We start from the raw sequence: 27,586 nt of genomic DNA, 5'->3' as shown, positions 1-27,586 counted from the left end.
CGCCCCCGCCGCCGCCGGGGACCCCGCTCACCCTCGCCCACGTCGAAGTCCTTGAAGGCGAGCTCGGAGCCGGCGTCGCTGATGAGCACCTCGCCGTTGAGCGTGAAGGTGATGTGGCTCTCGGCCAGGTCGATCATGCAGCCCACCACGTCGCCCGGCTGCCAGGTCCGCCCGAAGGGCTCGCTGCCCACGTGCCAGCGCTGCGCCTGGGGCACGGCGGGGGGCTCAGCGGGACGGGGGACCGGGGGGGGACTGGGGGGGACCACAGAGGACTGGGGGGACCAGGGGGATCCAGGGGATACGACGGATCTGGGGGTATCTTGGGCATCGGGGGGGGTGCGGAGGACCAGGGGGATCCAGTGGATACAATGGATCTGGGGGTGTCTTGGGCATCGGGGGGGTGCGGAGGACCAGGAGGACCCAGGACATTGGGGGTACGGGGGACCAGGGGGATCCAGGGGATACGATGGATCTGGGGGTGTCTTGGGCATCGGGGGGGGTGTGGAGGACCAGGGGGACCAGGGGGATCCAGGGGATACGATGGATCTGGGGGTGTCTTGGGCATCGGGGGGGTGCGGAGGACCAGGGGGACCAGGGGGACCCAGGGGATACGATGGATCTGGGGGTGTCTTGGGCATCGGGGGGGTGCGGAGGACCAGGGGGATCCAGGGGATACGATGGATCTGGGGGTGTCTTGGGCATCGGGGGGGTGTGGAGGACCAGGGGGACCAGGGGGATCCAGGGGATACGATGGATCTGGGGGTGTCTTGGGCATCGGGGGGTGTGTGGAGGACCAGGGGGACCAGGGGGATCCAGGGGATACGATGGATCTGGGGGTGTCTTGGGCATCGGGGGGGTGCGGAGGACCAGGGGGACCAGGGGGATCCAGGGGATACGATGGATCTGGGGGTGTCTTGGGCATCGGGGGGGTGTGGAGGACCAGGAGGACCCAGGACATCACTGGGGTACAGGGGACCAGGAGGACCCAGGACACTGGGGGCTTTGGAGGACTGGGGGGACCCGGGGCACCGGGGAGCTTTGGGGGACCCAGGGTGTCAGGGGGATCCAGGGGGCATAAGGGACTCAAGGGGGGGGGAAGGAGGGGTATGGGGGGACCTGCAGCATCTAGGGACTTTAGGGGACCCGAGGGATCAGGGGGCCATGGGTGACCCATGGCACTGGGGGGACTGGGGGCACCTGGGCATAGGCTGGCATGGGGAGGGGACAGAAGGGGGGATTTAGGGGGATGGGGGACATAGGGACCCCCTTTCCAAGGGCTGGGGTGGGGAGGGGGTAGCTAGGTAGCTACAGGGGTGCATAGGGGGCTATGGGGGTGCACACGGACCCCGGGGGGCTATAGGGGACCCCGGGGGGGCTGTAGGGGACCCCAGGGCTCACCCGGTGCCCGTTGAAGACGTAGGCGAGGTCGTCGGCGCCCAGCTCGGCGTCGGGGCGCACGTGGGGCCGGGCCCAGCCCACCCGCATCTCGCCCGTGGTCACCGCCTCGAACTCGAAGTACCACTTGCCCGCGCGCACGGCGTAGCTCCGCTCGGCCCGGAAAATGCGCACCTTGTCGGCGCGGCCCCGCGGCACCGCCTGGGCGGCTGCGGGCGAGGGGCGTCAGCACCCCCGGGTGGCACCCTGCGGCCCCCCGAACGGCAGCCTGCACCCCCAAACAGCAGCCTGCAACCTCCCTGCACCCCCAAACGGCACCCTGCACCCCCAAAGAGCACCCTGCAACCCCTCCGCATGCCCCAAACAGCACCCTGCACCCCCAAAGAGCACCCTGCAACCTCCCTGCATGCCCCAAACGGCAGCCTGCACCCCCAAAGAGCAGCCTGCAACCTCCCTGCACCTCCAAACGGCACCCTGCACCCCCAAACGGCACCCTGCAACCTCCCTGCACCTCCAAATGGCAGCCTGCACCCCCAAAGAGCAGCCTGCAACCTCCCTGCACCCCCAAACAGCACCCTGCACCCCCAAAGAGCAGCCTGCAACCTCCCTGCACCTCCAAATGGCAGCCTGCACCCCAAACAGCACCCTGCAACCCCTCCGCATGCCCCAAAACAGCACCCTGCAACCTCCTTGCACCCCCGAACAGCACCCTGCACCCCCAAAGAGCAGCCTGCAACCTCCCTGCACCTCCAAACAGCACCCTGCACCCCCAAAGAGCAGCCTGCAACCCTCTGCACCCCCAAACAGCACCCTGCACCCCCAAACAGCACCCTGCAACCCCTCTGCACCCCCAAACAGCACCCTGCACCCCCAAACGGCACCCTGCAACCCCTCTGCATGTCCCAAACAGCACCCTGCACCCCCAAACGGCACCCTGCAACCCCTCTGCATGCCCCAAAACAGCACCCTGCACCCCCAAAGAGCAGCCTGCAACCCTCTGCACCCCCAAACAGCACCCTGCACCCCCAAACGGCAGCCTGCAACCTCCCTGCACCCCCAAACGGCACCCTGCACCCCCAAAGAGCAGCCTGCACCCCCAAACGGCACCCTGCAACCTCCCTGCACCTCCAAATGGCACCCTGCACCCCCAAAGAGCAGCCTGCAACCTCCCTGCACCCCCAAACAGCACCCTGCACCCCCAAAGAGCAGCCTGCAACCTCCCTGCACCTCCAAACAGCACCCTGCACCCCAAACAGCACCCTGCAACCCTCTGCACCCCCAAACAGCACCCTGCACCCCCAAAGAGCACCCTGCAACCTCCCTGCACCCTCAAACAGCACCCTGCACCCCCAAACAGCACCCTGCAACCCCTCTGCACCTCCAAATGGCAGCCTGCACCCCAAACAGCACCCTGCAACCTCCGTGCACCCTCAAACAGCACCCTGCAACCTCTCTGCATCCCCAAACATCAGTCTTCATCTTTCCTGCACCCCAAATTAGCACCCTGCACCCCAAATGGCACCCTGCAACCTCTCTGCATCCCCCAAATGGCACCCTGCACCCTCCCTGCACCCCAAAACGGCACCCTGCACCCCCAAACAGCAGTCTTCATCTTCGCTGCACTCCAAATTAGCACCCTGCACCCCAAATGGCAACCTGCATCCTCCCTGCACCCCAAAACAGCACCCTGCACCCCCAAACAGCAGTCTTCATCTTCTCTGCACCCCAAATGGCACCCTGCATCCTCCCTGCACCCCAAAACAGCACCCTGCGCCCTCCCTGCAGGACAGGGAATCTGGGGGGGGGATGCAGGGGGTCCTGGCAGGACGGGGGGTCCGGGGGGGACCTCGGGGAGCCCCAGCAGGCCGGGGGGCCCGGGGGGGGGGGGCACTCACGGCTCTCCTGGTCGGGGGGCTCGATGTTGTAGCCGTAGCCGATGAGGGTGCGCACGGCCTCGCAGAGGCTGTCGCGGTTGGTCTTCTTGGTGCGCTCGTCCAGGAGGTTGTAGGGCACCAGGCGGGGGTTGCGCTTGTTCTTGATGTCCTGGGGACGCCGCGGGGAGAGGGTCGCGGGGGGGCTCGGGGACCCCCGCGGCCGGGGGACCCCCCCGGGGCCGGGGCGCACCTGGACGATGCTGTAGGTCCAGCCCTGCTGGACGCGGTCGCGGGCCCACACGTTGTGCCCGTTCTCGGCCAGGCGGTCCACCAGCGTGTTCTGCGCCGGCGTCAGCTTCACGTGCGACAGGTCCAGCGGCGCCGGCTTGTACCCGTTGGACATCATGTACCTGGGGGGGCACCGTCAGACCCCCCCCCGCCCCAGCTCCGGCGCCGCAGGGACACCCCCCCCCCCCCCGGTGTCCCCGACTGCCGGCCCTGAGCGGGGACCCCAATGGGGACCCACCACCAGGGACCCCCCACTTTGGACCCCCCCCCAATTTGGACCCCCAACCACAAAGCCCTGATTGGAGACCCCCAATGGGGACCCCCCACTTTGGACCCCCAAGCAGGAAGCCCTGATTGAAGACCCCCAATGTGGACCCACCACCAAGGACCCCCCAATTTGGACCCCCCAACTAGGAAGCCCTGATTGGAGACTCCCAATGGGGACCCCCCAATCTGGACCCCCAACCACAAAGCCCTGATTGGAGACCCCCAATGGGGACCCACCACCAGGGACCCCCCCAATTTGGACCCCCCAACCACGAAGCCCTGATTGAAGACCCCCAATGAGGACCTACCACCAGGAACCCCCCCAATCTGGACTCCCCCCAGTTTGGACCCCCAACCACGAAGCACTAACTGGAGACTCCCGATGAGCCCCCCCCAAGCCCCCCGAGCCCCCCAGCACCTACGTTTTGGGCAGTTTGATCTTCTTGAGGTTCTCCTCGGCTTTCTCGTCGGCCATGCCCACGTGGCAGCCCAGCGCCAGCAGCGTCCTGGGGGGCACAGTGTGGGGGGGGGGCCCATAGGCCACCGCAGAGCCCCACACCTCCTGCCCCCCCCAGCTCCGACCCCAGCCCTGGCCCCCCAAGCCCATACCCCAGCCCCGTTCCCAGCGCTGGTCCCCCGGACCCCCAACTCCAACCTCATGCTCAGCCCCCAGCCCCCCAGCTCCGACCCCAGCCCCAGCCCCCCACCCCGGCCGCCCAGCCCCACGGCGGCCCCCTCACTTGAGGGTCTCCCCTGACATCTGGAGGTTGTAGTTCCTCTCGGGCTCGGGCAGGCTGTGGAAGTCCAGCAAGCAGGGGTGCAGGCGCTTGTTGTCGTCGCGGATCTGGGGGGGCCCGGGGGGGGTCAGCCCCAGCCCTGGGGGCACCCCCGGCCCAACCGGGGGAGCACCCAGGGGGACTGGTCCTGCCGGCCCCCCTCGCGGTGGTGGGGGGCTCAGGGGGCTCTGTGTGACCCCAGGGGTCTTGGGGGGGTCCCACTGCACCCCAGGCAGGTTGGGGGCTTGGGGGGGTTCATTGCACTGCAAGGGTTTGGGGGATCTCTAGCACCCACCCCAAGATGCTTGGGGGGGGCTCAGGGGGTCCTTTGCACCCTAGGAGGTTTTGGGAGGATCCGTAGCCCCCCAAGGGGTCTGGGGGGCTCAGGGGGGCTCATTGCACCCAAGGGGTCTGGGGGTCGGGGGGCTCGTTGCACCCCAGGGAGGGTGGGGGCCCGGGGGTCACTCACGGGGCCGTAGGTCCAGCCCTGCTCGATGCGGGTCAGCGCCCACAGCTCGTGGATGTTCTCCGCCAGCTTCTCCCGGATGCGCTCCAGGTGGGGGGGCAGCACGATCTGGGGGGCGGCACGGGGTGAGAGGGGCCCTGAGCCCCCCCAGGCTCTCCCCCAGAATCCCGGGCTGAGCACCCTAAAACCCCTCATCTCCCACCCCCACAGCGCCCCAAATGCCTGTGCATGCACCCCAAATCCCCCCCAGCTCCCAGCACCCCAAACCCCAACCATGCACCCCAAATGCCCCCCAGCACCCCAGACTCACATCCATGCACCTTAAATCCCCCCCAGCACCCCAGACTCCTGCCCATGCACCCCAAATCTCCCCCAGCTCCAGCACCCCAAACCCCAAACATGCACCCCAAATCCCCCATCCATGCACCCCAAATCTCCCCCAGCTCCAGCACCCCAAACCCCACCCATGCCCCCCGAATGCCCCCCACCTCCCAGCACCCCAAATCCCATCCATGCACCCTGAATCCCCCCAGCTCCAGCACCCCAGACCCCTGCCCATGCCCCCCGAATCCCCCCAGCCCCCCACCTCCCCGCGCCCCCGGGCAGCCCCCCGGCCCCCCCGGCCCCCCCACCTGGAGGGTGTCCACGGGGCAGGGGGTGAAGGCGGTGTGGGCCAGGGCCTGGGTGGGTCCCAGGAGGCTGCGGGCGCCGGGGCCGTCGCCCTTGTAGGCCTTGATGGGCTCCAGGCGCAGCCGCTCGCGGGGCAGCAGCGCCTCGGCGCACGGCGAGTACCCGGGGGGGGGCAGGAACTGGAAGTCCCCGTGGCGGCCCCCCAGCAGGAACCGCAGCCTGGGGGGGCAGCGGCAGCGTGGCGGCCCCGGCAGTGTGCCCCCCCCCAAGGCGTGCCAGCCCCCCAAAGCCCCCCGCAGCCCCCCAGCATCCCTACCGGCCCCCCAGCATCTTCCTAGCATCCCCTTGGCCCCACAGTATCCCTTACAGCCCCCCAGCATCTTCCTAGCATCCCCTTGGCCCCACAGCATCCCTCCCTGACCCCCAGCATCCCCTTGGCACCCCCCTTGGCCCCCCAGCACCCCTCCCTGACCCCCAGCATCCCCTTGGCACCCCCCTTGGCCCCCCAGCACCCCTCCCTGACCCCCAGCATCCCCTTGGCACCCCCCTTGGCCCCCCAGCACCCCTCCCTGACCCCCAGCATCCCCTTGGCACCCCCCTTGGCCCCCCCCACCCCTCCCTGACCCCCAGCATCCCCCCAGCATCCCTCCTGGCCCCCCAGCATCCTCCATGGACCCCCAGCATCCCCTTGGCACCCCCCTTGGCCCCCCAGCACCCCTCCCTGACCCCCAGCTTCCCCCCAGCATCCCCCTTGGCCCCCACCACCCCTCCCTGACCCCCAGCATCCCCCCAGCATCCCCCTTGGCCCCCCACCACCCCTCCCTGACCCCCAGCATCCCCTTGGCACCCCCCTTGGCCCCCCAGCACCCCTCCCTGACCCCCAGCATCCCCTTGGCACCCCCCTTGGCCCCCCACCACCCCTCCCTGACCCCCAGCATCCCCTTGGCACCCCCCTTGGCCCCCCAGCACCCCTCCCTGACCCCCAGCATCCCCCCAGCATCCCTCCTGGACCCCTAGCACCCCTCCCTGACCCCCAGCAGGAACCACAGCCCCGGGGAGAGCAAGCACGGGGGGGCCCCGGGCACCCCCCCGCCCCCCTCCCTCGCCCCCCCAGCAGCACCCGAGCCCCCCGGCGCCTCACTTGACGCCGGCGGAGAAGCTGGCGACGGGGAAGAAGAGGGCGTCGAGGTTGAAGTTCTCGAACATGCCCTGCACGGGGCAGCCGTTGATGCGGAAGGAGATGCTGGGCACCCCCAGGTCCAGGCAGCAGCTCACCACGTCGTCGGGCGCCAGCGCGTGCTGCTGCGGCGAGGCCACGGGGCGGGCCACGCCGCCTGCGCGGGGGGCACGCGTGGGCCCCCGCACCCGGGCCGCGCCACGGGGGCGTGCGAGGGGCTGCGTGTGGCGGGGGCGTGCGAGGGGCGTGCAAAGGGTGCTCGAGGGGGGTTGCACGAGGGAGGCGTGCAATGGGCGCTGGGGCGGGCAAAGGGTGCTCGAGGTGGGGCGTGCAAGGGGCGTGCAAGGGGTGTGCAAAGGGTGTGCAAAGGGTGCTTGAGGGGGTGTGCAAGGGGCGTGCAAAGGGTGCTCGAGGGGGGTTGCACGAGGGAGGCGTGCAATGGGCGCTGGGGCGGGCAAAGGGTGCTCGAGGTGGGGCGTGCAAGGGGCGTGCAAAGGGCGTGCAAAGGGTGCTTGAGGGGGCGTGCAAGGGGCGTGCAAAGGGTGCTCAACAGGGTTTGCACGAGGGAGGCGTGCAATGGGCGTTAGGGCGTGCAAAGGGTGCTCGAGGTGGGGCGTGCAAGGGGCGTGCAAGGGGTGTGCAAGGGGTGCTCGAGGGGGTTTGCACGAGGGAGACATGCAATGGGCATTAGGGTGTGCAAAGGGTGCTTGAGGGGGTGTGCAAGGGGCATGCAAAGGGTGCTCGAAGGGGGTGAACGTGAGGGGGGCACGTGAGGTGCACTAGGGCGTGCAAAGGGTCTTTGAGAGGGCCCACGTGATGGGGCGTGCACGAGAGGGGTGTGCAAGGGGCACATAAAGGGTGATTGAGGGGGCGTGCACAAGGGGGGCACGCAAGGGGCACTGGGGTGTGCAAAGGGTGCACGAGGGGGTGTGCACGAGGACGCTGGGGCGTGTGAGGGGCATCGGGGTGTGCAAAGGGGGCACGAGGACGCTGGGGTGTGCGAGGGGCCTCGGGGTGTGCAAAGGGGGCACGAGGACGCTGGGGCGTGTGAGGGGCATCGGGGTGTGCAAAGGGGGCACGAGGACGCTGGGGCGTGTGAGGGGCATCGGGGTGTGCAAAGGGGGCACGAGGACGCTGGGGCGTGTGAGGGGCATCGGGGTGTGCAAAGGGGGCACGAGGACGCTGGGGTGTGCGAGGGGCATCGGGGTGTGCAAAGGGGGCACGAGGAGGCGGGGGCGTGCAAGTGGCATCGGGGTGTGCAAAGGGGGCACGAGGACGTGGGGGCGTGCGAGTGGCATCGGGGTGTGCAAAGGGGGCACGAGGACGCTGGGGCGTGCGAGGGGGGCCTCGGGGTGTGCAAAGGGGGCACGAGGAGGCGGGGGCGTGCGAGGGGCCTTGGGGTGTGCAAAGGGGGCACGAGGACGCTGGGGCGTGCAGGGGGGGCCTCGGGGTGTGCAAAGGGGGCACAAGGGGGGACGCGGGGGTGTGCGAGTGGCATCGGGGTGTGCAAAGGGGGCACGAGGACGCTGGGGCGTGCGAGGGGCCTCGGGGTGTGCAAAGGGGGCACGAGGAGGCGGGGACGTGCGAGGGGGGCCTCGGGGTGTGCAAAGGGGGCACGAGGACGCTGGGGCGTGCAAGGGGCCTCGGGGTGTGCAAAGGGGGCACGAGGAGGCGGGGGCGCGCGGGGGGGGCCTCGGGGTGTGCAAAGGGGGCACGAGGACGCTGGGGCGTGCGAGGGGGGCCTCGGGGTGTGCAAAGGGGGCACGAGGACGCTGGGGCGTGCGAGGGGCCTTGGAGTGTGCAAAGGGGGCACGAGGAGGCGGGGGCATGCGAGGGGCCTCGGGGTGTGCAAAGGGGGCACGAGGAGGTGGGGGCGTGCGAGGGGGGCCTCGGGGTGTGCAAAGGGGGCACGAGGACGCTGGGGCGTGCGAGGGGCCTTGGAGTGTGCAAAGGGGGCACGAGGAGGCGGGGGCGTGCGAGGGGCCTCGGGGTGTGCAAAGGGGGCACGAGGAGGCGGGGGCGTGCGGGGGGGGCCGGCGGGTACCTGCCCAGAGGTGGAGGCCGTCGAAGGCGAAGGAGTAGAGGTCGTCGCCGGCGCCGTTGCCCCCCCAGGCCTCGCCGCCCCCCGGGTAGGGGCTGTAGCCCTCGGTCATGGCCCAGCCCACGCGCAGGTGGGTGGCCTGCGCCGTGACGAAGGGCTCCACGTGCTCCACCACCACCTCGAAGTACCACTTCTTGTACTGCGTGGAGCCCTCGTGCGTGCCCAGGAAGATGTTGGGGCGCACGCTGGGGGGGGGGGGCACGGAGCGTCGGCACGGGGCACCCCCGACCCCCCACCCCGTCCCGCTTCGGGGGGGATAAATCTGGGGGGGACCCCAGGGACCTCCTGCCCTGGGGGGTGACACCAGACCACTGCAGGGCCCCCGGTTCCAGGGGACACCCCAGGGGGCCCCCAGGGACCCCAGGAGCATCCCAGACCCCCCCAATATCCCTCAGGAGCACCCCAGGGACCCCAGGAGCACCCTAGGGACCCCCAGTATCCCTCAGGAGCACCCCAGGGACCCCAGGAGCACCCCCGACCCCCCCAATATCCCTCAGGAGCACCCCAGGGACCCCAGGAGCACCCCAGACCCCCCAGTATCCCTCAGGAGCCCCCCAGGGACCCCAGGAGCACCCCAGACCCCCCCAATATCCCTCAGGAGCACTCTAGGGACCCCAGGAGCACCCCAGACCCCCCAGTATCCCTCAGGAGCACCCTAGGGACCCCAGGAGCACCCCAGAACCCCCAGTATCCCTCAGGAGCCCCCCAGGGACCCCAGGAGCACCCCCGACCCCCCAGTATCCCTCAGGAGCACCCCAGGGACCCCAGGAGCACCCCAGACCCCCCAATATCCCTCAGGAGCCCCCCAGGGACCCCAGGAGCACCCCAGACCCCCCCCAGTATCCCTCAGGAGCCCCCCAGGGACCCCAGGAGCACCCTAGGGACCCCCAGTATCCCTCAGGAGCCCCCCAGGGACCACAGGAGCACCCCAGACCCCCCCAGTATCCCTCAGGAGCACCCCAGGGACCCCAGGAGCACCCCAGACCCCCCAGTATCCCTCAGGAGCACCCTAGGGACCCCAGGAGCACCCCAGACCCCCCAGTATCCCTCAGGAGCACCCCAGGGACCCCAGGAGCATCCCAGACCCCCCCAATATTCCTCAGGAGCACCCCAGGGACCCCAGGAGCACCCCAGACCCCCCCAGTATCCCTCAGGAGCACCCCAGGGACCCCAGGAGCACCCCAGACCCCCCAGTATCCCTCAGGAGCACCTTAGGGACCCCAGGAGCACCCCAGACCCCCCAGTATCCCTCAGGAGCCCCCCAGGGACCCCAGGAGCATCCCAGACCCCTCAGTATCCCTCAGGAGGACCCTAGGGACCCCAGGGGCACCCCAGGACCCCCCAAGCCCCCCAAAAGCATCCCTAGACCTCTTAGGGCAGCCCAGGAGCAAGCCAGGAGCACCCCAGGGCCTCCACAACCCCCCCCCAGGACCCCTCAGAGACCCCGGGAGCACCCAGAAGCACTCCAGGACCCCTTAGAGCCCCCCAGGACCCTCCCAGGGCCCCCAGGAGCACCCCGAGGCCCCCCCACCTGGTGACGTAGTTGACCAGCCCCGTCTGCAGCAGCAGGTCCCGCCGGGGCAGCAGGTTCTCGGTGATGAGGTTCTGGTTGGAGCGGACGGCCACCGCGTTGCACACGCACAGGGAGCAGAGCACGTCCAGCACCTGCGGGGACAGAGGCGTGTGCACACGCACGCACACGCATGCACACGCACAGGGAGCAGAGCACGTCCAGCACCTGCGGGGACAGAGGCGTGTGCACACGCATGCACACGCATGCACACGCAAAGGGAGCAGAGCACGTCCAGCACCTGCGGGGACAGAGGCGTGTGCACACGCACGCACACGCATGCACACACATGCACACGCACGGGGAGCAGAGCACGTCCAGCACCTGCGGGGACAGCGGCGTGTGCACACGCACGAACACGCATGCACACGCACAGGGAGCAGAGCACATCCAGCACCTGCGGGGACAGAGGCGTGTGCACACGCACGCACATGCATGCACACGCACGGGGAGCAGAGCACGTCCAGCACCTGCGGGGACAGAGGTGTGTGCACACGCACGCACACGCATGCACACGCACAGGGAGCAGAGCACGTCCAGCACCTGCGGGGACAGAGGCGTGTGCACACGCACGCACACGCATGCACACGCACAGGGAGCAGAGCACATCCAGCACCTGCGGGGACAGAGGCGTGTGCACACGCACGCACACACATGCACACACACGGGGAGCAGAGCACGTCCAGCACCTGCGGGGACAGAGGCGTGTGCACACACATGCACACACATGCACACGCACGGGGAGCGGAGCACGTCCAGCACCTGCGGGGACAGAGGCGCGTGCACACACATGCACACGCATGCACACGCACAGGGAGCAGAGCACGTCCAGCACCTGCGGGGACAGAGGCGTGTGCACACGCACGCACACGCATGCACACGCACAGGGAGCAGAGCACGTCCAGCACCTGCGGGGACAGAGGCGTGTGCACACGCACGCACACGCATGCACACGCACAGGGAGCAGAGCACGTCCAGCACCTGCGGGGACAGAGGCGTGTGCACACGCACGCACACGCATGCACACGCACAGGGAGCAGAGCACGTCCAGCACCTGCGGGGACAGAGGCGTGTGCACACGCATGCACACGCATGCACACGCACAGGGAGCAGAGCACGTCCTGCACCTGTGGGGACAGAGGCGTGTGCACACGCACGCACACGCATGCACACGCACGGGGAGCAGAGCACGTCCAGCACCTGCGGGGACAGAGGCGTGTGCACACGCATGCACACGCATGCACACGCACAGGGAGCAGAGCACGTCCAGCACCTGCGGGGACAGAGGCGTGTGCACACGCATGCACACGCATGCACACGCACAGGGAGCAGAGCACGTCCTGCACCTGCGGGGACAGAGGCGTGTGCACACGCATGCACACGCATGCACACGCACAGGGAGCAGAGCACGTCCTGCACCTGTGGGGACAGAGGCGTGTGCACACGCATGCACACGCATGCACACGCACGGGGAGCAGAGCACGTCCAGCACCTGCGGGGACAGAGGCGTGTGCACACGCACGCACACGCATGCACACGCACGGGGAGCAGAGCACGTCCTGCACCTGCGGGGACAGAGGCGTGTGCACACGCATGCACACGCATGCACACGCACGGGGAGCAGAGCACGTCCAGCACCTGCGGGGACAGAGGCGTGTGCACACGCACGCACACGCATGCACACGCAAAGGGAGCAGAGCACGTCCTGCACCTGCGGGGACAGAGGCGTGTGCACACGCATGCACACGCATGCACACGCACAGGGAGCAGAGCACGTCCTGCACCTGCGGGGACAGAGGCGTGTGCACACGCACGCACACGCATGCACACGCACGGGGAGCAGAGCACGTCCAGCACCTGCGGGGACAGAGGCGTGTGCACACGCATGCACACGCATGCACACGCACAGGGAGCAGAGCACGTCCAGCACCTGCGGGGACAGAGGCGTGTGCACACGCATGCACACGCATGCACACGCACAGGGAGCAGAGCACGTCCTGCACCTGCGGGGACAGAGGCGTGTGCACACGCATGCACACGCATGCACACGCACAGGGAGCAGAGCACGTCCTGCACCTGTGGGGACAGAGGCGTGTGCACACGCATGCACACGCATGCACACGCACGGGGAGCAGAGCACGTCCAGCACCTGCGGGGACAGAGGCGTGTGCACACGCATGCACACGCATGCACACGCACGGGGAGCAGAGCACGTCCTGCACCTGCGGGGACAGAGGCGTGTGCACACGCATGCACACGCATGCACACGCACGGGGAGCAGAGCACGTCCAGCACCTGCGGGGACAGAGGCGTGTGCACACGCACGCACACGCATGCACACGCACGGGGAGCGGAGCACGCCCATGGGCACACCCCCAGGACCCGCTGCCCCTGCCCGGCCCCCCCCGGCGCCCCCCGCCCGCACCTTGTGGTTGCGGCCGTGCTTGTCGAGGAGGGAGATGATGGACTTGATGTGGTTCTCCTGGATGATGTTGAGCACCTCGGGGCTCTCGATGAGCACGCAGTAGAGCACCTCCAGGATGCCTGCGCCGGCGGCGTGAGCGGGGGCCACGCGCGTGTGCCCCAGGGCCCCCCCCGGGCGTGCAAGAGCCGGCGGCACGCGCACGAGGGTGTGTGCGAGTGCACAAGAGGAACGGGGCAGGGGTGTGTGAGGGATCGGCGGGGGGTGCGAGGGAGCAGGGGCCAAGGGGGCAAAGGGGAAGCGTGCAAGACCCCGGCCCCCGTGCGAGGGTCCCCGGCCCCCACGCGAGGGTCCCCGGCCCCCACGCGAGCCCCCCCTCACCCGAGGAGGCCTCCAGGCGGTCCAGCTTGCTGACGAGCCAGTCGAGGTTGTTGGAGAAGAGGGCGCAGTTGGAGCGGTTGCCCCGGATCAGCGAGGCTGGGGGGGGGGGGGTGCGGGTCAGGACCCCCGGCCGAGGCGCCGTGGGGCAGCGCCTGGACCCCCCCCACACCCCCCGGCTTGCACGTGGCCTCGCACGGGGACGGGACCGCGTTGCTGCCGGAGGAGACTTGCGCCTGCAGGGCTGCAGCCCCCGCACCGCGCTCGCAGCCCCACGGAGCACCCAGCCCCACGGAGCACCATGTCCTATGCACCCAGCCCCACGGAGCACCCAGCCCCACGGAGCACCATGTCCTATGCACCCAGCCCCACAGAGCACCCAGCCCCACGGTGCACCATGTCCTATGCACTCAGTCCCACGGAGCACCCAGCCCCACGGAGCACCATGTCCTATGCACCCAGCCCCATGGAGCACCCAGCCCCACGGAGCACCATGTCCTATGCACCCAGCCCCATGGAGCACCCAGCCCCATGGAGCACCATGTCCTATGCACTCAGTCCCACAGAGCACCCAGCCCCACAGAGCACCATGTCCTATGCACCCAGCCCCACGGAGCACCCAGCCCCACGGAGCACCCATAGCTCCATGCACCCAGCCCCACGGAGCACCCAGCCCCACGGAGCACCATGTCCTATGCACCCAGCCCCATGGAGCACCCAGCCCCACGGAGCACCATGTCCTATGCACCCAGCCCCACGGAGCACCCACAGCCTTGGGCACCCACGGCCGAGACCCACGCCCACGCAGCCAGCCTCTGCAGCACCCCACATCGCTCACCACCCCCCACAGCACCCTATATCATTCCTAGGATCACCCTGCGCCCCCAAGCCCCACGTCACCCCCGTGGCGCCCCATAGCCCCCCTGGCCCCCCCCCCCGCGCACCCAGCAGCTCGTAGAGCAGGTTGACGATCTTCTTCCAGGAGGCAGCGGCCTCCTCGCCGGCGAACTCGGCGAAGTGGGCGGCCGTGCTGTACACGTTGAGGCGGTCGATGCAGTTCAGCACCAGCGCGATCATGCCCTGGGGGGCGGCGGGGGCCTCAGGCGGCGGCCCCCCACCCCGCCGGCACCCCCGGGGGCCTGCACGGCCCCACCAGCACCCCCACGGCCCCACCAGCACCCATGGGTGCTTGCATAGCCCCGCGAGCACCCCTGCAGCCCCACAAGTACCCACGGGTGCCTGCACAGCCCCACGAGCATCCCTGCAGCCCCACGAGCACCCACAGGTGCCTGCACGGCCCCACAAGCATCCCTGCAGCCCCACAACCTGCCTGGGCATTTGCACAGCCCCACAAGCACCCATGGGTCCTGCACAGCCCCACAAGCATCCCTGCAGCCCCACCAGCACCCACGGGTGCCTGCACGGCCCCACAAGCATCCCTGCAGCCCCACAACCTGCCTGGGCATTTGCACAGCCCCACAAGCACCCATGGGTCCTGCACAGCCCCACGAGCACCCCTGCAGCCCCACAAGCACCCATGGGTCCTGCACGGCCCCACAAGCATCCCTGCAGCCCCACAAGCACCCATGGGTCCTGCACAGCCCCACAAGCATCCCTGCAGCCCCACAAGCACCCATGGGTTCTGCACAGCCCCACGAGCATCCCCACTGCCCCACAACCAGCCTGAGGCATTTGCACAGCCCCACGAGCACCCACAGGTGCCTGCACAGCCCCACGAGCATCCCTGCAGCCCCACGAGCACCCACGGGTGCCTGCACGGCCCCACAAGCACCCCCGCCGCCCCCAGCCCCATGGGCAGTCCCGGGCCGCCCCCCACCCCGCCGGGGTCCCCCCGCGGCACCCCACCTCCTCCTGGAAGAGGTTCTGGCGGCTCTTGAGCGAGCGCAGCTTGCTCTGGCGCTCCTCATGCTGCAGCTCGGCCGGCGGGTGCTGGAAGTAGCCGATGAGGTCCTGCAGGCTCAGGATGACGGCGGCGATGGGCAGCGTCGCTGGTGGCCCCCCCTTGCCCTTCCCGCCCAGGCTGTCCAGGCTCCTGCGGCGAGGGAGGTGTCGTCGGCCCCACGGCTGCCCCCCGGCCCCACACATCCTCCCCTGGGTCCCTGCCACCCCTCAGCCCTGTGCACGCCCCCCCCGGTCCCCATGCAACCCCCCCGGCACCGCAGGTCCCCCAGGCCCTCGTCCCTCCCCAGCCCCACACATCCACCCAGGCCCCATCTGCCTCCAGTGCCGTGCACCCCCCCGCAGCCCCCATGCACCCCCACGGCCCCTATGCATGCCCCCCCGGTCCCCATACACCCCCCCGGCCCCCATGCCCCCCCCAGTCCCTATGCACCCCCCCAGCCCCCATGCAAGGCCCCCCCAGTCCCTATGCACCGCCCCAGCCCCCATGCACCCCCCCCGGCCCCCATGCACCCCCCTGGCTCCCACGCATGCCCCCCCCAGTCCCCCATGCACCCCCCCAGCCCCCATGCAAGGCCCCCCCAGTCCCTATGCACCCCCCGGTCCCCATGCAACCCCGCTGGCCCCCATGCACGCCCCCCCCGGCCCCCATGTCCCCCCCCCGGCCCCGCACTTGATGAAGAGGCCGTAGAGGCCGGTGGTGCTGTAGATCATTCGCGCCGCCTGCGACTCCTCGCGCTGCGAGCGGGTCAGCGACAGCGCGTCGTCCATGTGCCCCTCCTGGTGCAGGATGGCCTGGGGGGGCGCGGGGGGGGCTCAGCGGGGCCTGGCACCCCCCGGTGACCCCCGGCAGCCTCCCGCGCCCCCAGAGACCCCCCGAGACCCCCCAGAGACCCCCAGCACCTCCCAGTGCCCCCAGAGACCCCAGCACCTCCCAGTGCCCCCAGAGACCCCCAGCACCTCCCAGTGCCCCCAGAGACCCCAGCACCTCCCAGTGCCCCCAGAGACCCCCAGCAGCCTCCAGAGACCCCCCCCCAGCACCTCCCGGGCCCCCAGGACCCCCAGAGACCCCCGGGGACCCCCAGCAGCCCCCAGAGACCCCACAGCACCTCCCAGTGCCCCAGAGACCCCCAGCAGCCTCCAGAGACCCCCCCCCAGCACCTCCCGGGCCCCCAGGACCCCCAGAGACCCCCCGGGGACCCCCAGCAGCCCCCAGAGACCCCACAGCACCTCCCAGTGCCCCAGAGACCCCCAGCAGCCCCCCCCAGAGACCCCCCAGCACCTCCCAGTGCCCCCAGAGACCCCCAGCAACCCCCAGAGACCCCCCAGCACCTCCCAGTGCCCCCAGAGACCCCCAGCAACCCCCAGAGACCCCCCAGCACCTCCCAGTGCCCCCAGAGACCCCAGCAGCCCCCCAGCACCTCCCAGTGCCCCCACCAGCCCCTCAGAGACCCCCCAGCACCTCCCAGTGCCCCCAGAAACCCCCCCAGCACCTCCAAGTGCCCCCAGCAGCTCCCCAGAGACCCCCTAGCACCTCCCGGTGCCCCCAGCAGCCCCCCAGGGCCCCCAGAGACCCCCCAGCACCTCTCAATGCACCCAATAGCCCCCCAGGGCCCCCAGAGACCCCCCCGGCCCCCAAAGACCTCCCAGAGACCTGCCGGTGCTTCCCAGGGAGCCCCTAGGGATGCCCCTGCGACCCCGGCACCCCTGAAGACCCCCAGGGACCCCATCAAAGCTCCCGCCGCCTCCCAAAGACCCCCCCCGAGACCCTCCAGGACCCCCCCAGAGCCCCCCCTCAACCCCCCCAGAGGTGTCCCAGCACCTCTCAGAGACCCCAGTGCCCCCCAACGACCCCCAGCCCCCCCCCCAAAGACCCACCTCTGGAGACCCCCGCCCCCCCCAGACCCCCCCCGGCCCCCCACCTTCCTCTTGAGCAGCCCGAGGCGCAGGGCCTTGGTGTCGGCGGCGGCGTAGGTGAGCCAGAGCCCGCTGGCCACGTGCTGCACGAAGCACAGCGACTCGCCGTACTTGATCTCCGGGGCGCCCATGCCCTCCACGTCCCGCTTGGCCACCACCTCCAGCTTCTCCTGCGGGGCGCGGGGCCGTGACGGGGGGGGACCCCCGCGGGGACGGGGACGGGGACGGGGACGGGATGGGCATGGGGGCGGGAGCAGCATGGGCGCCCACGTGGGAAGGGGACCAGGATGGGGACAGGGATGGGACCCCAATGGGGATGGGGATGGGACCAGGATGGGCACCCACATGGGATGGGGACCTGCACGGGGACGGGGACCCCCACAGGGACGGGGACAGGATGGGCATGGGGGCGGGAGCAGCATGGGCGCCCACGTGGGAAGGGGACCAGGATGGGGACAGGGATGGGACCCCAGTGGGGATGGGGATGGGACCAGGATGGGCACCTGTATGGGGATGGGGACCCCACGGGGATGGGGACCCCACGGGGACGGGGACAGGATGGGCATGGGGGCGGGAGCAGCATGGGCGCCCACGTGGGAAGGGGACCAGGATGGGGACAGGGATGGGACCCCAGTGGGGACGGGACCAGGATGGGCACCTGTATGGGGATGGGGACCTGCCTGGGGACAGGGATGGGACCCCAATGGGGACGGGACCTGCACGGGGACAGGGATGGGACCCCAATGGGATGGGACCAGGATGGGCACCTGTATGGGGATGGGGACCCCCACGGGGATGGGGACAGGATGGGCATGGGGACGGGAGCAGCATGGGCGCCCACGTGGGAAGGGGACCAGGATGGGGACAGGGATGGGACCCCAGTGGGGACGGGACCAGGATGGGCACCTGTATGGGGATGGGGACCCCCACGGGGACGGGGACAGGATGGGCATGGGGACGGGACCAGGAGGGGCGCCCACATGGGAATGGGACCAGGATGAGGACAGGGATGGGACCCCAATGGGGACGGGACCAGGATGGGCACCCATGTGGGACTGGGGACCTGCCTGGGGACAGGGATGGGACCCCAGTGGGGATGGGGACGGGACCAGGATGGGGACCACCATGGGGATGGGGACAGGATGGGCATGGGGATGGGACCAGGATGAGGACAGGGATGGGACCCCAATGGGGAAGGGACCAGGATGGGCACCTGTATGGGGATGGGGACCTGCCTGGGGACAGGGATGGGACCCCAATGGGGTGGGACCAGGATGGGGTTTGGCACAGGCAGGGAGCCCAGGACAGGGATTGGCATGGGAATGGGGACCAGCAGCGGGACAAGGGACAGGGATGGGGACCAGGATAGGGACTGGCATGGGAATAGGGACCAGCAGAGGGACAAGGGACAGGGATGGGGACCAGCACGGAGATGGGAACCACAGTGAGGATGGGACCAGGATGGGGACAAAGGACAGGGATGGGGACGGGACCAGGATGGGGACAGGGATGGGACCAGGATAGGGACTGGACCAGGATAGGGACGGGGACAGGGATGGGGACCAGCACAGAGACGGGAACCACAGTGAGGATGGGACCAGGATGGGGACGAAGGACAGGGATGGGGACAGGGATGGGGACCAAGATAGGGCTGGGCACAGCAACGGGGACAGAAGCAGCACAGGGACGGGATCAGCACCGGAACGGCACGAGGCCGGGAGCGGGATGGGCCCCCCCGCCGCCACCCCCCCGGCCCCGCGCACCTTGGAGGCGCGGAAGCAGAAGGCGGAGGCGCGGGTGTTGGCGGCGGCCGCCTCCACCACGGCCAGGCCCTTGTCCTCGGTGAGCGCCAGGTAGCGTCCCGTGGTGACGTGCCGCACGCGGAAGGGCTGTCCCCACTTGAGGTGGCTCCCGCTCCAGCTGCGCACGGGGACAAGTCACAGGGGCCCGGGGACACCGTCACGGGGGCGACACTTGGGGACATGTCATGGGGCCCAGGGACAACACAGGGTGACAACGCATGGGGACATGTCATGGTGGGCTGGGGACAACGCATGGGGACAATGCGTGGGGACATGTCATGGGGACCCAAGGACAGTGCATGGGGACATGTCACAGGAGCATGGGGACAATGCGTGGGGACATGTCATGGGGACCCAAGGACAGTGCATGGGGACATGTCACAGGAGCCTGGGGACAAGGCATAGGGACATGTCATGGGGGCCCAAGGACAGTGCATGGGGACATGTCACAGGAGCCTGGGGACAAGGCATAGGGACATGTCATGGGGACACGTCATGGGGGCCCAAGGACGGTGCATGGGGACATGTCACAGGAGCCCGGGGACAATGTATAGGGACATGTCGTGGTGGCCTGGGGACATCTCCTGGGGGCCCAAGGACGATGCATGGGGATGTGTCACGGGGACACATCATAGGGCCACCCCACGGGGACACAAGGCACCAGCTTGGGGACACGGCTTGGGGACACGGGGCACCATCACCCCAAGATGGGGAGGGGGGGACACGGCACAGGGACAACATCATGGGGGGATGGTGACACTGGCGCGGGGGACACCCTGGCTGGGCGGGACCCCCCGGTGCCCCAGCGCACCCCTGGGCCCCCCCCGGCCCCCCCCACCTGATGCGCAGGGGCTCCAGGCGCCAGAGGGAGCGGGCGTGGGTGCAGACGGCACCGCCCTCGTAGTTGACGACGCTGCTGCGGGGACAGAGCCGGGTCGGGGGGGTCCGGGCGGCCCCCGCCAGCCGGGGCCCAGGCGTCCGGGAGCAGCCGGCCCCCCCCCACCTGCGCTCGTCGCCCTGCTCCGGCGCCGACGTGGTCAGACACTCGTCCATGTGGCCGTGGAAGAGGCGCATGACGTGGCCGCCCGTGACGTAGCCTGGGGAGGGGGCCGGGGTGAGCCGGGGGCCCAGGCGTCCGGGCCCCCCCCCCCATCCCCCGCCGGGGCACCCACCTTCCTCGGAGCCGGAGCAGATGGGGTTCATGTTCCAGAGCGTCTGCATGAAGGAGGCGTCCGCCTGCAGCTCCCCGCTCGCCGTCGAGAGGTGCTGGGGGGGCGGGGGGGGACGTCAGCCGCCGGGCCCAGGCGTCCGGGCGGAGCACGCCGGCACACGCACACGCTCGGTCGTGCACGCGGGCTTCTCAGCTTCACACGCCCTCGTGCCGGCACGGCCCTTGCACACCCGCGCCCGCCTTGCACGCCCCGGGATCAGCACGGTCCTTGCACGCTGGTGCTTGCCTTGCACCAACACGGTCTTTGCACACCACTGCTCAGCTTGCACCAGCACAGCCCTTGCACGTGGGTGCTTGCCTTGCACAAGCAGTCTTTGCACACCACTGCTCAGCTTGCACCAGCACGGCCCTGGCACACTGGCGCTTGCCTTGCACACCCTTGCACCAGCACAGCCTTTGCACGCTGGCACTCACCTTGCACACCCTCGCACCAGCACAGTCTCTTTGCACACCACTGCTCAGCTTGCACCAGCCCAGCCCTTGCACGTGGGTGCTTGCCTTGCACGCTCTCACACCAGCACAGTCTTTGCACACCACTGCTCAGCTTGCAGCAGCACGGCCCTTGCACGCGGGTGCCCACCCCGCCCCACACCTGCCCCACGGCCGCCCCACGGCCGCTCACCAGGTAGCGCTCGGAGGAGACGCTGACGAGGATGAGGTCGTCGCCCACCCGCACCTTCTCGCCCTCCGAGCGCTGCTTGGACGCGGGGTGCATGGTCCACCAGCACGCCTCGCCTGGGGGGGGGCGTCAGCGTGGGGCTGGGGGCCGCGGCACCCCCGAACCCCCACCTGGGGGGACACGGGCACCCCCAGAGCCCCCCGACCCCCCCCGGGGGGATGCAGGCACCCCCAGAGCCCCCCAGAACCAGGGGGACCCCCACCCTATAGGGCCCATAGGGACCCCATAGAGGGACAAGCAGGGACCCCCACCCTGTAGGGCCCATAGGGACCCCATAGAGGGACAAGCAGGGACCCCCACCCTATAGGGCCCATAGGGACCCATAGAGGCACAAGCAGGGACCCCCACCCTATAGGGCCCATAGGGACCCCATAGAGGGACAAGCAGGGACCCCCACCCTATAGGGCACAGAGGGACCCCATAGAGGGACAAGCAGGGACCCCCACCCTATAGGGCACAGAGGGACCCCATAGAGGGACAAGCAGGGACCCCCACCCTGTAGGGCCCATAGGGACCCCATAGAGGGACAAGCAGGGACCCCCACCCTGTAGGGCCCATAGGGACCCCATAGAGGGACAAGCAGGGACCCCCACCCTATAGGGCCCATAGGGGCCCCATAGAGGCACAAGCAGGGACCCCCACCCTGTAGGGCCCATAGGGACCCCATAGAGGGACAAGCAGGGACCCCCACCCTATAGGGCCCATAGGGGCCCCATAGAGGCACAAGCAGGGACCCCCACCCTGTAGGGCCCATAGGGACCCCATAGAGGGACAAGCAGGGACCCCCACCCTATAGGGCCCATAGGGGCCCCATAGAGGCACAAGCAGGGACCCCCACCCTATAGGGCCCATAGGGGCCCCATAGAGGGACAAGCAGGGACCCCCACCCTGTAGGGCCCATAGGGACCCCATAGAGGGACAAGCAGGGACCCCCACCCTATAGGGCCCATAGGGACCCCACAGAGGGACAAGCAGGGACCCTCCACCCTATGGGGCACTTGGGGACCCCCAACCCCCCCCCCAGGTGCCACCTACCCGCCGCGTCCTTCTGCAGCCCCACGTCGAAGGCGAGTTTGTCGGTCACCGAGCGGGACGTGGTGAGACAGCTCAGGTACTGGAGGGGGGGGACACGGTGTCACGGGGCCGCCCGGACGCCTGGGCTCCCACCCGGACGCCTGGGCCCCCGCGGGGCCCCCCCGCGCCCCGTCGCCGCTCACCATGCCGCTGTGCGTGTGCCGCAGGAGGATGGCGTGGCCGTAGAGCAGGGTCCGGTGCCCCCCGCCCTGGGACGACTGGGGACGCGAGAGGGGCCGGCGTCAGGCGCTGCCGGGGTCCCGGCACCCACCGGGGTCCCGCGCCGGCGGCAGGCGCCTCGCGAGCGCACGTCTGCCTCGTGCATCGCACGCCTGCCTTGCACGGCCCAGGCTGGGCACCTCGTGCGTTGCACAACTAACTTGCACAGCTCTACACCAGGTTCCTTGCGTGTCACACGGCTGCCTTGCACGGCCCACGTTGGGCCTTGTGCATTGCACAAGCGCTTTGTGCATCGCAGGGCCCGTGCCAGGTCCTCGTGCATCACACAACTGCCTTGCACGGCCCGTGCCGGGTGCCTCGGGCATTGCAAGTGTGCTTTGCACAGCCTGTGCTGGGCACCTTGTGCGTCGCACAACTGCCTTGCATGGCAGGTGCTGGGTCCTCGTGCATTGCACAAGTGCTTTGTGCATCGCCCGGCCCGTGCCGGGTCCTCGTGCATCGCACGACTGCCTCGCACACCGCACAACCGCCTCGCCCGGCCGGTGCCGGGGTTCGCATCCGGGATCCATGCGGAGGCAGGGGGAGGCCGTGGGATCGGGGAGCCGGGCGGGGGGTGTGGGGGGGGGGTCAGGGCACACACGGGAGCCCGCCCGGACGCCTGGGCCCATGCTGAGACAGGGAGAGGCTGCAGGGAGGAGGCCGCGGCCCGGAGCGGGGCCACAGCAGGAGGAGGAGGAGGAGGAGGAGGATGAAGGTGAGGAGGAGGAAGGGGTCACTGCACCACAGTGGCACCTACCCACTTGTCCAGATCGACCCCCTGGGGTGGGAGAGGCGGGGGGAGAGAGAGAAGAGAGGCGGTCACGGGGGGCCGGGACGCCTGGGCCCCCCGGACGCCTGGGCCCCCTCCCACCCAGCCCCCCCCGGACGCCTGGGCCCCGCGGCGCTCACCTCGGCGCCGGTCTCGGAGCTGTTGGCCAGCATCTCCTGCAGCGCCCGCACCGACAGCGACTGCTCCAGCACGAAGCAGCACACGGCCAGGTCGGGGGGCACGTTCTGGGGGGACAGAGGTGGCACTGGGGGGGGGACGGGGCACGCTGCCACCGCCCCCCGGGCCACCCGCCCTCCTGTCCCCGGGCCAGGCGAGACCGGGTCGCTGGGTCCCCACGCAAGGGGAGGGGGTGCTCCCCCTGTCCCTCATGTCCCCACGGTGCTGGGTGTCCCCAAGTCCCCCTTGTCCCCATGCCTGGTGGTATGGGGTGTCCCCAAGTCCCACTTGTCCCCATGCCTGGCACTATGGGGTGTCCCATGTCCCCCATGCCTGGCAGTGCAGGGTGTCACCATGTCCCCCTTGTCCCCAAGTCCCCCTTGTCCCCAGGCTAGGTGGTATGGGGTGTCCCCAAGTCCTCCTTATCCCCATGCCTGGCACTATGGGGTGCCCCATGTCCCCATGCCATCTGGCATGGGGTGTCCCCAAGTCCCCCTTGTCCCCATGCCAGGTGGTATGGGGAGTCCCCAAGTCCCCCTTGTCCCCATGCCTGGCACTACGGGGTACCCCAAGTCCCCCTTGTCCCCATGCCTGGCAGTATAGGGTGTCCCCATGTCCCCCTTGTCCCCATACCCGGCAGTGCAGGGTGTCCCCATGTCCCCATGCCTGGCAGTATGGGGTTCCCAAGTCCCCCATGTCCCTATGCCAGGCAGTATAGGGTGTCACCATGTCCCCCTTGTCCCCATGCCTGGCAGTATGGGGTGCCCCAAGTCCCCCTTGTCCCCATGCCAGGTGGTGCAAGGTGTCCCCATGCCGGGCGGTGCAGGGCATCCCCATGTCCCCGTGTCCCCCATGTCCCCATGCCAGGCGGAGCGGGGCGTCCCCGTGTCCCCATGCCGGGTGATGCAGGGTGTCCCCATGTCCCCATGCCGGGTGGCAGTGGCTGTCCCCGTGTCCCCGCGTCCCCGGGCTCACCTGGGCGTTGGAGGTGGGCTCCAGGAAGCAGAGGCGGTTGCCGAAGCCCTCGGCCGCCAGGCAGAGCTTGAGCTGCTCCTTGAGCAGGGTGGTGGTGCACTGGAGCACCACCTCGTCGTCCTGGGGGGGGGCACGCTCAGCCGGACGCCTGGGCCCCCCCAGACCCCTGCCTGCCCCCCACCCCCCGGGGGAGCTGCTCCTTGAGCAGGGTGGTGGTGCACTGGAGCACCACCTCGTCGTCCTGGGGGGGGGCACGCTCAGCCGGACGCCTGGGCCCCCCCAGACCCCTGCCTGCCCCCCACCCCCCGGGGGAGCTGCTCCTTGAGCAGGGTGGTGGTGCACTGGAGCACCACCTCGTCGTCCTGGGGGGGGGCACGCTCAGCCGGACGCCTGGGCCCCCCCAGACCCCTGCCTGCCCCCCACCCCCCGGGGGAGCTGCTCCTTGAGCAGGGTGGTGGTGCACTGGAGCACCACCTCGTCGTCCTGGGGGGGGGCACGCTCAGCCGGACGCCTGGGCCCCCCCAGACCCCTGCCTGCCCCCCACCCCCCGGGGGAGCTGCTCCTTGAGCAGGGTGGTGGTGCACTGGAGCACCACCTCGTCGTCCTGGGGGGGCGGGGGGGCTCAGCCGGACGCCTGGGCCCCCCCCCCACAGCCCATGGGGTCTATAGGGTGGGCTGGGGGGAGCCTGGACCCCTGGGTGCCCCTTGGCCCTATAGGGTCAGCTAAGGGGAGCCTGGACCCCCAGGTGCCCCCCAGCCCCATGGGGTCTATAGGGTGGGCTGGGGGGAGCCCGGACACCTGGGTCCCAGCCCCATGGGGTCTATAGGGTGGGCTGGGGGGAGCCTGGACCCCTGGGTGGCCCCAGCCCTATGGGGTCTATAGGGTGGGCTGGGGGGAGCCCGGACACCTGGGTCCCAGCCCCATGGGGTCTATAGGGTGGGCTGGGGGGAGCCTGGACCCCTGGGTGCCCCCCAGCCCTATGGGTTCTATAGGGTGGGCTGAGGGGAGCCCGGACGCCTGGGTCCCTGCCCCATGGGGTCTATAGGGTGGGCTGGGGGGAGGTCGGACGCCTGGGTCCCAGCCCCATGGGGTCTATAGGGTGGGCTGGGGGCAGCCTGGACCCCTACATGTCCCTTGGCCCTATGGGGTCTATAGGGTGGGCTGAGGGGAGCCTGGACCCCTGGGTCCCAGCCCCATGGGGTCTATAGGGTGGGCTGGCGGGAGGCCGGACGCCTGGGCCCTCCCCTGGCCCCCCGTGCCTCAGTTTCCCCACACGGCAGAGCCCAGCCCTGCTCCGACCTCTGCAGCGTCACCAGCCCCCCGGGGGGGGGGGGAGGGGGGCAGGGACCCAGGCGTCCGGGGCCCAGGCGTCCCCCCCCCCCCACCGCAGCCACATGACGCTGCAAGCGGAGCCCCACAAACAGCCCCCACCTGCGCCCGTCGCTCCGGGATTCCTGCCGGGCCGGGGATGCCGCCCGCCCGGACGCCTGGGCCCACCCCGGCTCCAGCCTGGGCGGGGGGCAGGGGGAGGCCCGGACGCCTGGGCCCTCGCTCTGGGCTCCCCAGGGGGGTCTCAAGAGGAGGGACCCGGACGCCTGGGCTCGCCCTGTGCCTCAGTTTCCCCTGGGGGCAACTCAACCCCCCCCACGGCCACGGCGGGGGGGGGACAAAATCCCCCAGCCCAGAGCTGCTGAGCTCAGCACTTCTCACCCCCGGACGCCTGGGCCCCCAGTCCTGCCTCGGGGGGGGGGGGGGACACTAACACCCCACTCTAAGCCCCCCCTTTCCTAGTCCCCCCAGTACAGTGGGACTGGTCCCAGCTGCGCAGGACGTGGGGAAGCACTGGGGTCGGGGGGGGGCACCATGATCCCACAGCTTGGGGGGCCCGGACGCCTGGGCCCCCCCTCCAAGGGCGCCTCCTCGTCCTTGTCCCCCCCCCCCCCCAAGCCAGGTTTGGAAATTAGGTGGCTGCTCCCGGGGGGGGCCGCAGCAATTAACGGCCCTCAAAGCAATTAGGCCCCCCCCGCCACTGTTTTAAGGACAAACTGCCAGGAATTGGGACAAAGCAGAGAACTGGGCCACCCCCCCCCAAAAAAAATGGGTATTTTGGGGCCTGTTGTGGCACTGTGCCGGTGGGGGGGGGGGGCCGGGACACCCCCAGCACGAAGGGGAGCGGCGCAGGGACCCCCTGGGGCCCAGGCGTCCGGGCACCCTGCTGCCCCCCCCCCGGGGGGGGGGGAATCTGGTTTCATCCCCCCCGACAGCTGCGCCCCCCCCCCCCCCCCCCGGCTTTGCACGTTGCTTTTTTGGGAGCCCGAAGGCAGCTCTCGAGTTGCGGCGGGACAGGTGGAGCTGCCCCCCCCGCCCCCCCCGGGGCACGCGCGTGTGCAAGCCGGGGCACGCGCACGCCCTGCATGCCTTGCACACGCACGTGCACCAGCCCCCCCCACCCCATCCCAGTCCCCCCCAGTGTGCCCAGTCCCTGAGCCTCCCCCAGGGCCCCCCAACCCCCCCCCCAGCTGCCCTCCCAGTGCCTCCCAGTTCCCCCAGTCCCTCCCAAGCCGGGCTCCCCAGCTCCCCCTGGCTCCCCACACCAGTCTTCCCAGTTCCCCCCACACCAGTTCCCCCCAGTATCCCCAGGTGTCCCCCAGTCCCATCCCCCAGTATCCCCAGCTGCCCCCGGTCCAAGTCCTGCTCCCAGTATCCCTCTTCCCTGCGCTCCCCACCAGTCCCCCCTGGCCTGACCCCCCCCCAGTATCCCCAGTCCCCCTAGTCCTGTCCCTCCCAGTATCCCCAGTCCCAGTCTCCCAGTCCTCCCAGGTCCCTGAGCCCCCGCCCCAACCCCTCTGCCCCAGTCCCCCAGTTCCTGCCCTTCGTCCTCCCAGTATCCTCCCAGAGCCCCCTCACCAGTGCCCCCAGTATCCCCAGCTCCCCCCATCCCAGTCCCCCCAGCTCCCCTGTCCCAGTCCCTCCAGTATCCCCAGCTCCCCTGTCCCAGTTCCCAGAGCTCCCCCAGGCCCCCCAGCTCCCCCGTCCCAGTGCCCTCCAGTATCCCCAGTACCCCCCCACTCACAGTCCTCAGGAACTGGACATCGTCCTCCCCGTCGGCCTCGGCCATGGCTGCGGGTGCCGGGGGCCCTTCACCGTGGGTGCTGGTCACCAGTGGGGGGGGTCACCAGTGGGTGCTGGTCACTGGTGGGGGGGGTCACCAGTGGGTCCCGGTCACCGGTGGGTCCCGGTCACCAGTGGGCACCGGTCACTGGTGGGGGGTCACCAGTGGGTCCCGGTCACCGGTGGGGCGGGGGGGTCACCGGTGGGTGCTGGCGGTCGCCGGCGGGTGCCAGAGCCGGTGTCGGGTGCCGCGGTGCGACGCCGCGTCCCGGTGCCGCAGGCCCGTCCCCCGGCGCCACGTAACGGGGAGGGACCGGGGGGGGGACCGGGGGGGGGGGCAGGGAAACTGAGGCACCGACCCCCCCCC

General features: G+C 70.2%; 1 protein-coding gene across 1 annotated transcript in view; it reads right to left on the bottom strand.

Annotated features, from left to right (window-relative positions):
- The window catches only part of RYR1 (ryanodine receptor 1), a 92,638-nt gene extending 65,412 nt beyond the window's left edge, over positions 1 to 27,226 (bottom strand). Inside the window, exons 1-27 of the mRNA XM_064503004.1 lie at positions 27,182 to 27,226; positions 24,108 to 24,227; positions 23,096 to 23,200; positions 22,111 to 22,185; positions 21,929 to 22,007; positions 20,837 to 20,949; positions 20,156 to 20,249; positions 19,987 to 20,080; positions 19,822 to 19,896; positions 18,945 to 19,101; positions 17,187 to 17,351; positions 15,938 to 16,059; positions 15,211 to 15,397; positions 14,289 to 14,424; positions 13,348 to 13,443; positions 12,970 to 13,088; positions 10,506 to 10,639; positions 8,918 to 9,159; positions 6,838 to 7,030; positions 5,699 to 5,915; positions 5,070 to 5,174; positions 4,565 to 4,668; positions 4,247 to 4,330; positions 3,520 to 3,679; positions 3,291 to 3,438; positions 1,399 to 1,604; positions 32 to 206 (exon numbers count right to left, since the gene is read on the bottom strand). Of these exons, the coding sequence (XP_064359074.1) occupies positions 32 to 206; positions 1,399 to 1,604; positions 3,291 to 3,438; positions 3,520 to 3,679; positions 4,247 to 4,330; positions 4,565 to 4,668; positions 5,070 to 5,174; positions 5,699 to 5,915; positions 6,838 to 7,030; positions 8,918 to 9,159; positions 10,506 to 10,639; positions 12,970 to 13,088; positions 13,348 to 13,443; positions 14,289 to 14,424; positions 15,211 to 15,397; positions 15,938 to 16,059; positions 17,187 to 17,351; positions 18,945 to 19,101; positions 19,822 to 19,896; positions 19,987 to 20,080; positions 20,156 to 20,249; positions 20,837 to 20,949; positions 21,929 to 22,007; positions 22,111 to 22,185; positions 23,096 to 23,200; positions 24,108 to 24,227; positions 27,182 to 27,226 (3,550 nt within the window). The remainder of the gene's footprint in view (positions 1 to 31; positions 207 to 1,398; positions 1,605 to 3,290; positions 3,439 to 3,519; positions 3,680 to 4,246; positions 4,331 to 4,564; positions 4,669 to 5,069; positions 5,175 to 5,698; positions 5,916 to 6,837; positions 7,031 to 8,917; positions 9,160 to 10,505; positions 10,640 to 12,969; positions 13,089 to 13,347; positions 13,444 to 14,288; positions 14,425 to 15,210; positions 15,398 to 15,937; positions 16,060 to 17,186; positions 17,352 to 18,944; positions 19,102 to 19,821; positions 19,897 to 19,986; positions 20,081 to 20,155; positions 20,250 to 20,836; positions 20,950 to 21,928; positions 22,008 to 22,110; positions 22,186 to 23,095; positions 23,201 to 24,107; positions 24,228 to 27,181) is intronic.
- Between the last annotated feature and the right edge of the window lie 360 nt (positions 27,227 to 27,586).

Source organism: Dromaius novaehollandiae, chromosome 34 (assembly GCF_036370855.1).
Source record: "Dromaius novaehollandiae isolate bDroNov1 chromosome 34, bDroNov1.hap1, whole genome shotgun sequence".
Lineage (NCBI taxonomy): Eukaryota > Metazoa > Chordata > Aves > Casuariiformes > Dromaiidae > Dromaius > Dromaius novaehollandiae.
This window is presented reverse-complemented; position numbering and strand designations above follow the sequence as displayed.